The sequence below is a fragment of the Poecile atricapillus genome, chromosome W (assembly GCF_030490865.1).
Source record: "Poecile atricapillus isolate bPoeAtr1 chromosome W, bPoeAtr1.hap1, whole genome shotgun sequence".
Classification (NCBI taxonomy): Eukaryota; Metazoa; Chordata; class Aves; order Passeriformes; family Paridae; genus Poecile; species Poecile atricapillus.
Window position 1 is genome coordinate 34,797,676 of NC_081288.1, and position 11,519 is coordinate 34,809,194.

Here is an 11,519-nt window from a genome sequence, read left to right on the forward strand (position 1 = left end):
CAGGCTGTAGTATCTTTGTGGTATCAGAGATTTGTTTTTAAGACCACAGTTGTATCAGCAAGAAGTTGGGTATAATTTGAGCTTCACTAAATTGGTTTGTTACATTCCACATTAAAAAACGCACTATAATGGGCAACTCTTTGAAACAATCTGATATTCTGTATTTTACTTGGATGCAATAGAGAGAAAGGAAGATGTTCAGCCTGGACAGGTCATGTAGCAGCATCATGCTGATGTCCCAAGCTGGAGGAGCAGTTGGCAACTGTTAAAATGTAACATTCCATCCTGGCTAACAACTGCTCTCCGTTCAGTTCAACAGTTCAACCACATGGAGAAGGTACCACATGCTTCATTCAACTATTTTTTGCTTTAGCTGCGCTATCCACTGAGTTTTACTTCATCTGAAGGTTTGGTATTTGAAAGAAAACTGCTTTCAGGATAAGATGATTTGCCTGACTGCTTTAATTATAAAGAAGCTTTATAATTTATAGCTTTAATTCAAAGAAGTACTTACATTCCACCTGGTAAAAATCCAGGGATGGGTTTAGGGCTCTTGGTTATTCCATCTGTTTTTAAGGGTCAGGGTGTTAGGTGTTAATGCCTGGGAGATGGACTTCGTGTCTCAGGGGATGGCCCAATTGTACTGACTACAATCCAAAAGTTTTTGGAGATGCTGCTCTTAGATGTAGCTGTTAATGTCTGGAACTGGGAGAAACCTGCTTCCAAATATTCCAATATTTTCAAGTATGGCCTTGTTTTCATTTTAACAGTTACTCAGAAACTCATTCCGAAATAACCCCCAACCTGGTATTTATGGCTCTCAGGTGGGATGCCATTCACATCTGGGATGTAAATCTGAGTTTCCATATTCAGGGTAAAGTGCGTGAACACTTGCCTCCTTGGACTTAAAAGTTTATCATGTGTTTGAGAAAGATACCTCAAGTTACAATGATAAGTGAATTGCATCATCGGAGAGGACGCTAAAAACTGCAAACTCTGATAAGACAGAGATTCAGAACAATGATTTTATGTATGACTGACAGAAGTGACTCATGTTGTGAAAGTACTATCTCTGCAGTATTGTGCAAACTTTTTAGCTGATGCCACATTGATCAATAGAGGGACAGCAGCAGTATGAGTGTATATATATAAGTAAAGAAATAATCATTAAACAAATCCATGTAGCCAGAGTATTATTCCCATTAGCTTTTTGTTTGTCACCTTTAAAAACAGCTGAAGCTGAAAGATGGTGTCAGCAGTGTAATAGCAGCAGTGCCAACATCAGGTCCCAATTTTTTTTTCAGTTTTTGTTGGGAATCTTTCTGGGTTTTGTTTCTTGCCCCATGTTTTTCCATAGATTCATGTCCTTTAATAGTAAGGCAGTACTGGTGCAAGATTTGCACTTGTACAGCACATTTCATTGGATATTGATATGATTTTTCCATTGTACAGAAAGTAAACTCAGTGACATGTCAATTAAATGACTTATGAGATTTTTTTTCCTTCCCGGCAGCTCATGAAAAGTCTGCAGTAAGCTAAGTAGACTGTCTTACCCTTATTCTAATCTAGAAACAATTTTACATCACTGAAGACTATTTGACCTAACTCAATAACTTTAGAGGTATCTAGAGCTTATGATAAAAGTCATAAAAGATAATTTGAAATGTTGTAAACTATAAGAATGTGGTCCCACAAAATCTTGGTCATATGTTTATAGCAGTGTGAACTGTCATGTATTCAGTCACACAGCATATACTAATCTATTTATTCCATTTTTGTTGTTATATTTACAACACCTGAAAACTGTTTTCTCCTGCAGCAAAACTACAGCAAGTTCTCCTGTTTCTGGGAGACAGAGCCCGTAGGCTGTAGGAGGATAAGCTGTGACTTCTTTCACAGAAAACCCCGTAATATAAATGGACTTTATTTGCCACCTAGTAACAGTGAGTAAAAATATTTTCTCCACAATTTGTTCATTAGAGTAATGGAATAGAAAAAAAAAATGCCCTTCCAGCGCTTATGTAAGGTCAAGAAATGCACCATGGCAAATCAATCAGGTATGATCTGCTATCCCAGCAAGTTTAAGGGAAAGAAAGGAATTTGATTTGCCACATGAATTATTTTAGCTGTCATATTACAAATCTTCATACCTATTAGTGATAAAAAAGATGAAGTCACATTTAGGTTGCTGAGATCCATGGAATAAAAATGTTGCTTAATTTGAATTTCTGGTAGATTAAATCTCTCTAGTAGTTCAAATGGTTAGTATGCAGGTCATACTTTTAAGAGAAATCAAAAGTAGTGTGTGTGGTGGGAGGAGGAGGTTTGTAGGGACACTGGTATCTGTTGATAGAGCACAACAGGTATGGATGAGATGCCCCTTGTAGATAACATGAGATTCCAGAGCTGTTTGTGCAGATATATTTCCAGTTTGTTGTTTTGAATAAAATTTTTGGGCTTGAACATTGGCTACATGTTACTGAAGTACAATAATAATGTATAAAGCAGCACTCTTTTATTTGTGGAAAACTACACCATTACAAGTTGGGTTTTTTCCCTCATCCATTTCTAAGAGGAGCTCTTGACTACCAGAAATTCTGGTAGACAGCTGGAACCTGGAAATAGGATAAGAGTCCAGGGCAAAGAACAAAGATGTCAGAAGCAGGAATGAGGAGAGCAAGTCACTGTGAAACCTGGTGTTCCTGAAATTGCCCCAGGAAAATGTAGCCTGTCATATCTGGGCACGTGGAGCCTAACTAAGCACACAGGATCAAGACAAGGCCTGTTTTTCTGAGTGCCCATGCTGCCTTCAGCACAGCCCCCACTTACACAGCACAATCATGCTTTTGGCTGTGGTGCAAGTCAGAGACTACCCAAAAGACACTGTGGGCAAGGGTATCCTATGTAAGAGCAATGTCTGACAATCACAGCTAGAAAACAGACTAAACCCTTTTGCTTTTTACTGAAATATGTACAAGTTCAAAGCCTGTGTGCACCACAATAGCACTGTAAATACTAAACGTGCTTTTTTAAAAATTTTTTTCATTCTTATACTTAAAAATCTTGTTAAACAAATTTAAGTTTGATTTGGTTTATTCTACCTGGAGCTAAAAATAGCCTGTTCTGAACAGTGAAAAAGGCTCCATCAAGTTAGCGTTGTATCTTACACATCTCTCACATGAGATACAACAAATCTGATTTGCAACCATGTTATAAGAAAAGGTTTAACATGATACGCATGCTGCTCATAGGCAAGCAAGAGATGCACAAGATTAAAAACAACTGGAATAATTGAAAAATGCCCACACTTTCTTTTAGAGTGGAAGATATATCCAACTTTTTATTTTATTTTTAATTTATTTTATTATTTATTTATTTTATTTATAATATAATACACAGAATAGTATAGTTGCAAGGTAGTCAGCTTGAACAATACCCATAGACACGCCATCTTTCATAACTTTTTTTAGTCAATTAATACAATGGCTCTTGGAAAGTGTTATCCCAATACTAAAGGCATTTTGCTGAAAATATTATGTGTGGAGATAAATTCCTCAGGAAAATAATATATTTTCTGATTAGGTGTAAATTATTTTTGTGAACTTCAAATTCTCTCACAAAATCTACACGTTGTACCTAGTAATGAAAGCTGAGATTTAGTTTGATATCAAAATGTATTCAAATTTAAAATGAGCAATCCTATGCTTAGCATTGCTAAATTCTTTGAAATGGATGCTCTAGGGATTAATACAGCATATTTGCGAATTTTTAAAATTGTGCAGTGATGAAAATGTTCCTCTTTTCAAAAGTCTGTATTCAGCAGTGCACATGTCCATTCAGAGGAGCTGTCAAACTGGATGTGATACTTTAGTTTCCTTGTAGCAAAGTAAATCTAATGTTCTTGTCTGCAGATGTCCCGTTGAAACAGGATGTCCAAGGAGGCATTCTGCATCCAGCCCATCGTCAGGACTCACTCAGAAGTCAAGAGAATATTTTAGTACCAATTCACCCTCCACTGATTATAAACCTCAGTGATGAAGAGGATGATGAAGAGGATAATGAAGAGGATGATGATGAAGACAACTGTAAACAGTTTTTTTTCTTTTATAAGCAAGTTGAATGGGTTTTGTCAGCTCTCGCAATATACTTCACAATTGATTTGTTATAATAACCATTACATTTTTAGAAAAGAGTTGTTGAAAAGTTTTTGGAACTAGTTTTTAGCTAATGCTTAAAATGTTGGAACTGGTAGTCACCAGATATGAGCAAGGTAGTATTTTCTAACACTTGTGATCCAATTCAAATGGCCATCAAAAACTATTCAAAATTTTGGAATGAAATTTCAAGTTTAGGAGGTACTTTTTTCTGGCAAACAAGTGTTTGAACAAGGGCTGTATGCACTCGTCAACAAAGGTTAAGTCACAAGTTTTTTTGCAAAAGATGCTTGTGTGGCTTTAACTTAAGTAATTTTTTCAGCTGATTTACCAAACTGTGTAGGCAGTCTTATTTTTTAAAGAAAGTTATTCTTAAATCTAGCAAAGAGAATTGATGTAAAACTCTCCACTAGTTGAGCTGAATATTTATATATATATATATATATATACAGGTTAATACAGTTAAGCCATTGACTGTATCTCACTTAGAGATAAGACATTCATAGGGATGGAAAAAATGACACATTCCTGGAGGGTGACAAGTGAGAGAATGATCTGCTTTCAGGCATACATTCAGCAAATTACTGTGCTGACCCAACCCACTTTGCACTTTCCCACTGCCTATCAGGCTGTCTGGTAGACCAGCCTGTCAGTGCTTCCTAACTTGGTTTCAGCCTGAGTATGCCACTTAAACAATATAGAAAGTAGGGCTTTGTTAATCTTCATAACCTTAACTGAGAGAGATCCGGAGCACTCACTTCATCAGCTCTGCCAACAGGCATTGCAGGGCAGTAATTTGGGCAGTGGTTTTGTGATAAGCACTCTCTGGCGGGTATAAATGAAAGATTATTTTGAAAATGAATATTTGAGATATTTTTGAATATTTTTGAATTAGCAAAAATTTGTTTATTAAAATGTGTTTTAACTGCAATCCCATCACACTTGAAAATACCTAATATTAAATCATGATTTTTCAGTCTAAAAGCACAGGTTGCGGTCAAAACCAAAAATAATCAATGACAAAAATAAAAGTCATTATCATATTTTATTATTAAGAATTATTGGAAGTCTTTTTATAGTTATCTTGTAATCTTTTACAAATATTTCCTGCAGATGTTTCTAGCTGGATGCCTAAGACTGTTTTAGATATTGAAGAGGAAAGAGCAATAAGGGATATATGCTATAAATCTGGTAAATATGAAATTAATAATTCTTTCCTTGAAGGCAGTGCTTCCAATACAGTAAACTTTAGGCCTTTTTATTTTTCCCCTCTTGGGGCATGTATAGGAGAGTATTATGGGATTCAGAACCCTTACAAACACCAATCGACAAAAACTGTGTCTTCACTGTGGCAAGATGAGTTATTACCCTTGGAAACTACTGAACAAAACTTGCAGAAAGGCAAGTATTTTGATTTCTTTGGACTCTATTTACCACTTCTAAAATTGCTGTAATAGGGAGAAACTATTACACAGTTTTCACTTCCTCCCCACTTTTTAAATTTAGTGAAAATAAAATATTACCAAAAACATCTTTGTATTTGTCAGCAAATTACAAAAACACTTCATTATTTTTTGCCATATATATAGTCACACCTGTGGGGATGTCCTGCATCAGTTGTGGATGGAAAAGGTAGAAATGGGCTACCAACACAATCTGTACTTTCCTGACACATACAATATAGGTATTTCATATAATTTAATGGCAAAGATTTATGTAGTCTAAGTTTAACCATCCTAAGGTTAGGGATGTAGTTTAAATTTCTCATCTAGGCTGTCTGGTGAAAATAGAGAGAAAGAGGAGCTCAAATGAATCTCATTTTTATTGAATCACCAGGCAGTGCCAAAGGGTGAGATGAGCCACTTTTCCAGAGGTGCTTCATGATCTCTGCTGGCTATCTTGGGTGTCTTGATGTCAAAATGTAGTGTTAAATCAAACTTTTCTATAACTAAATTTAGATTAAATACCTCCTTCAATTGTCTTGTAAAAGAGAAGAACAAAAGAGTTACATTTTGTTTTAAATTCTGGACTATCTAACATAAAATAATACAAATTTTTAAACATTTACCCCAGTTCTTGTGGTTTTTCATTTATTAGTCTCTTCTAATTTCTAAATTTGAAATGTTTGTTATTAAAATAGTTTGGATAAATTATTTCTAACAAATACATAGATGAGAGACTCTATGAGACTATAGATGAAAGACTCAGTGACAAATGTGTGAACATACCCTTTAAGAAGTGTCATTGTTTATCATTAGATGCATAAAGAGAAAAATACAGATATGTTTCCAAAAACCAGTTTTTCTATTGAGTTTTCTGAGGCTTCAGCTACTATAATGATATGCATTCTGAAAATGCCATAAGTTCAATTAGATAGGATTAATAAATATAATTCATGGGTAGTGAGAAGCTCATGAATAAGCAGGTAATTTATAGCTGGGACTTTACTTTGTAGTCATAGTTTTCTTTAGTCTATGAATTATGATATTTTCTTACAGAACATGAAAGATAGACATCAGTTACACTAGATAGGATTCAAATAATAAAAGAGAAAGAAGGTTATGAAATGAGAGGTTAAGAGAAATTGCACTAAACTAATCATTGGCTCATAGGGGTGGGAGAGAGTGTCAGTTCCATTACCTGTGCTTACACACAGCTAAACATTCTGTTGCCTTTCCAGGTGATGGGAACACAATTCCTACAAGATTTAATAATACAAGAAAAGAAAAAGAGAGTTCAGAAAGGAGAATATCAATAGAGAGTATTCCCAGAACAGATCAGAAATCCTTTGAGAATGGAGGTAATATACTGTAGCATCAGCTTCTCACTGCTGAGCATCATGTGGTAAATAACTAAATATGCATGCATTAAACTTCCCAATTTTGCATTTGAGTTATTATATGATCTTTATGGTCTAGACACTCTATCTCATGCTGAACCATTAGTTTTAACAATAAAACTCATTGTTTATGATTATATATTATGCTTCTTTTAGGTTTGCACTGGACAAAATCCTTTATGCAGGTTACAGTTGATTTTGGGAAAGAAAGGGTTCTGTGGAGCTATGAAAAAGCAAGTGTAGAGATGCAGACAAGTTGGTTAGAGCCTCGTGCTAGTAATGCCAAGGACGTGGGTTTGATCCTTGTATGGGCCATTCATTTAAGAGCTGGACTTGATGATCCTTGTGAGTCCCTTCCAACTCTTATATCCTGTGACTGTGATTCTGTGACTGTCTGAAGTGAAAATGCCTTCAAAAACTGTCCCTTTTGTGAGACTATCCATAGTTAAGGTGGATAAGCTTTGAATTTTTCAGTTATCCTACAGAAAAATAACGAAGCTGCAATCCTGCAATTTCTTTAATGGATCTGATCCCTTTCCATAAACTTGGTTGACCATAATGAAAACATACTATTTTGAGGAATTGAGTTCTGCATTGAATCCTGTCATTAAAGCTGAATAATGCCCCATTCTCCTGAATTTCCTTAATACTTAGTGGTATTCAATCCTTTTTTTCATAAATAATTATTAATTATAAAAATAGTAATAATTGTAGTATTCTTTTTTCCACCCTATTTTCCTATTTGTCAATGCAAAATAGTGCAATACCATGCTAAGGCTGCTTGCTCTAGCTTGGAGCAAACTGATGTGTGTCTTGTAGCTCCAGAACTGTTGCACAGTAGAAATATATCTTTCATTCTACATCTTTTCCTGTGACCTTTATGTACGAAAGTATCTTTAGAAAGATACTTTATGTCTGTATAAACAGTTACCACTGAGCCATTTTTTAATGATACTGATACTTTTGAATCTCTGTTCACAATTATATATATTTAAAGCTTTTAATAGACTATTTAACCATTTTCTCTAATTTTTGTGGGCCTTATTAAATCAGCTATTTGGTTTCATTGTGTTCATTGTATTTTTCTACTCCAACTAAAAACATGCCATTTAAAAAGCAGACTTTTTGCATTGTTCACCTTTCTCAGGGTGCTCTTGAGTACAGATAATTTTGTGAGACTCCTTTCCTACAGGAGGTGGTGGTTCTGTGATGCAGAGGAACACATTTGTTGATGGGAACAGATTTGAGGCACTACCTCGGGAAAAGGAACCAATTACGTCAAAGTATCCCAATGTGAAAGGTACTTCATTATTATATATTTTCATATTTTTAGATTCGATTACTTTTGTTCCTCTGCAAGTGTGGTGAACATTATCTATCTTGTGTAAAACCAATCTGAAGTGAAATTTACATTAACAGAGTGATTTCTATAAATGCAAGATGACAGCAATTGTATGTTATGGTTTAATTCTGCTTCTTTCAGCCAGTTTGCATCCTCTGATAGATTAAATTATGAGTCCCTGAGTTACTAAAGTCTTTGATGCCCACGTTAGATCATGGGGAGTGCTGTGCACTTTCCACTTCAGACAAGTAAAACAGATTTGACTGTAGTTAGTATCTCCCAGAAGAGAGGACTTAATAAAACCAGTACAAATATAGTTAAGGAAAGGCCATAACATTTGTGATAAACTCTGTTTATCAAAAACTAGTCACGTACAGCAAATTAACATCCCTACACCAAAGTACCTTAATGATAAGTTTCATCCTTTTCACAGGAGAATTCCAGAATGTATTTGTCAATGTATAAAATTTTATTGTGAGCACATTGTTATCCAGTTATTTCTTTGCAGTTTTAAAGGGGAAAAAAAGACAGATTTTTGTCTTTAAACTACCCCGTAAACTGAAGCAAAAGTTTCTTTTCATTTTCTTTTTATTTTTTGCCAGATTTTGGTCTGAAATGAGAGGAACCACAAGTGCTTGTTTACATTAGCAGGAAAAAAGGGAGAGCAAATCCTCATCTTCCCAAAGAGAAGCAGGGCCAGGAAAAGAGCGCTGTGGTTACTGTACAATGCAACTTTCCCAATGAAGTTCTGTTTGTAGTTTGAAGTGGGCTTACCTATGCAACTTATGCTGTTGCTAATTTATCTCCATCATTTGTAGTATTTTGTTATGTTCATGCACTGCACATGTCCAGGGTGTATCCAGATGCTACAGGTAGAAGAAGTCATTCACAGTTCAGCCAGGCATCCTTTGAAGTGTGTGAATTGGTCTCCATAGGCTCAGCCATGGCCAGAGGTCCACATATATGCAGTGCAGAGAAAGGATGATCTGATTTTTGAATTTAATCTTTGAGTTGGCCTTCAAGATTTCTTCTGCTAGAGGAGATGTAGACACTTTTGCTTTCCTTCTGGGGAATTATACTTTTACAGTAATTAGCATGTGAAACCATGTTCCACCCAAAGGGACCTATTCATGAAGTAGGAGATTATGTTTTCAAAACACCACAGTATTCTTGGCTATGAACACTTTTTGTGCTTTCTGAAAAAGTGAATATGTATCATTTTAATCCCTCAGAAACAAACCACAATGAACTGGTAAAGAACCGCCACTGTAAGGAAGTAAAGGAAAATAAAAGAATTTCTGAGGAACGAAGAAATTCAGCTAATGTAGTAACTGGCAAAGGTATTTTGAAAAAATCATCAGTTTATTAATTTCTGTTTACTAAATTGTGATATGATTTAGCACTATCTAGGAAATTTCTGTTCTTAGTGTCAAATATGGACATCCCATACTTGGACTGGTCTATCTTCAAAGCTTATTCAGTCTCCGGTTGCCTGCACTATGTGCAATTCTGAATAATAGGACAACCTTTTTGGTTGTATTTTCACTTTTAGGAATTCATACTCCAGACCCCAAAGTAAAACCAAGTTATCAACAAAGGGGTCAAAGTAAGGATGTTGAAACTGCTTCTTTGAGTCCATATGGGAGAGAAACTGGAAGATACACTCATTTAAATTCTCCAGAACCTCGACGATCAGCTTATGTAGTCTACCGGACTGTCACTCAAAAACCAAAATTCAATGGAACTCCAGGTGGGTCCCTGTGTACACAGAATTCTTAAAATGCCTGTTTATATTGTGCTGCATTCAATTGGGTCCCTACAGGTTAATAATAAGTCATTAATGCCTAAATACAGGCATGACTAAATTTGATCAAGTATAATTTTCACAAGTAGATTTCAGCCATGTCTGTAGACAGAAATGTAAAGATTTATAAAGCTTTACAATTTGTCAGACAGGATATTCATGAACAATAATTGAGCCACCTTTACGGCAGGAATTCATGGATGCAGTGAAGTGGTGATGTGCACAAATATAGTGATCCCCAGTTTTTACAGCATTTTTACAGTTTTTACAGTCTTATGTGACTTATTCTTTTCAAATATTTAATAAACCTTGAAAACTCCACCTTTAAGCTCTTATATTATTCTAACTGCTTATAGTAGAAGTATTTTTTGCAGTTGAATTTTAGTTGTGTCTCAAGACATGTTTCTTGTTCAATCTTATATCAATGTAGGATAAGAAAGAATGACCTTGTTTTGTGGCATATATTTCCATAACTGCGATTTCACTGGAGTTTTCATTTTTATGGATTTGTTTATTTTCATTATTTAGGATTTTTTTTTTGTTTTGAATAAACAAGGTTTTGTGTCTTATTTACACTTCTGTTATCAGTTTAAGTGCAGTGTAAATCTTTGTATTTAACATTAGTATTATTTTTTCACATAAATTATGTTGGACAGAGGACTGAATCTATTCTTTCTGCTGTTCATAAAGGATGGTACTTTCCTTCATCTTCCTCTACTGTCTTCTTGATGGTACATGCTATGTCATTAATTTGAGGAAACTTACAGGTGGGATTCTGAGTCTTGCATCTTTCTTTCTGGCAATGTGCTTCAGATTTATTACATCTTTTGCTTTATTTTTATCCTGCTAATACATATAGCCTCACCCAATTTAGTACCTCATTTGGGCTTTATTTGAATTTTTGGTTGCTGTGTCCATGACTTCTCTGAATAATCTTTTTTCCCATTTGTCACTTTGTCAACAGATTTAATGGTAAATAATTTAAATAATCGGAAATAAAAAAAGTGATTTCATCTTGCCAATTTCAGTCATCTCTCTTAAGCTGGGTTCATTCTCCATTTTGAGGTGCTTCCCTGTCTTAATTTCTAATAACAGGGACCTCCTTCAGACAGAGTAATGCCTACTTTAAGGTGAATAAAATAAAGTGAAATGAATTCCAACATTGGTGTTTTGTCTTGAGGACAAGTAGTTGTGTCTTTTTTCTTTTTTTTAATGTTTGCTTTCATTAAATGTGAACAAGGTGGTATAGGGATTATAGAGAGAACATTCTTTATGTGAGAATGCATTTTATTAAATTTCTAGGTTAAAAAAGAATAGAGCATTTTTGAAAAAATGTGAATCAACATTTTTGTTGTAAGAACAATCATTAACATTTTTGCT

At 34.9% G+C, this 11,519-nt stretch overlaps 1 protein-coding gene across 1 annotated transcript; it reads left to right on the forward strand.

The window, feature by feature from the left end:
* The first annotated feature begins 328 nt into the window (after window positions 1-328).
* LOC131592083 (uncharacterized protein C12orf50 homolog) lies at window positions 329-10,114 on the forward strand. Its single transcript, XM_058863361.1, has 8 exons — window positions 329-337; window positions 1,820-1,943; window positions 3,912-4,085; window positions 5,268-5,345; window positions 5,442-5,555; window positions 6,835-6,954; window positions 9,568-9,675; window positions 9,888-10,114. The coding sequence occupies exons 1-8, from the start codon at window positions 329-331 to the stop codon at window positions 10,112-10,114; spliced, it is 954 nt and encodes a 317-aa protein (XP_058719344.1).
* Window positions 10,115-11,519: the final 1,405 nt, after the last annotated feature.

Coding starts and splice junctions, on each gene's coding strand:
- LOC131592083 (XM_058863361.1), top strand. Junction 5,346..5,441: donor GGATATATGCTATAAATCTG/GTAAATATGAAA, acceptor GGGCATGTATAG/GAGAGTATTATGGGATTCAG. Junction 5,556..6,834: donor TGAACAAAACTTGCAGAAAG/GCAAGTATTTTG, acceptor TTGCCTTTCCAG/GTGATGGGAACACAATTCCT.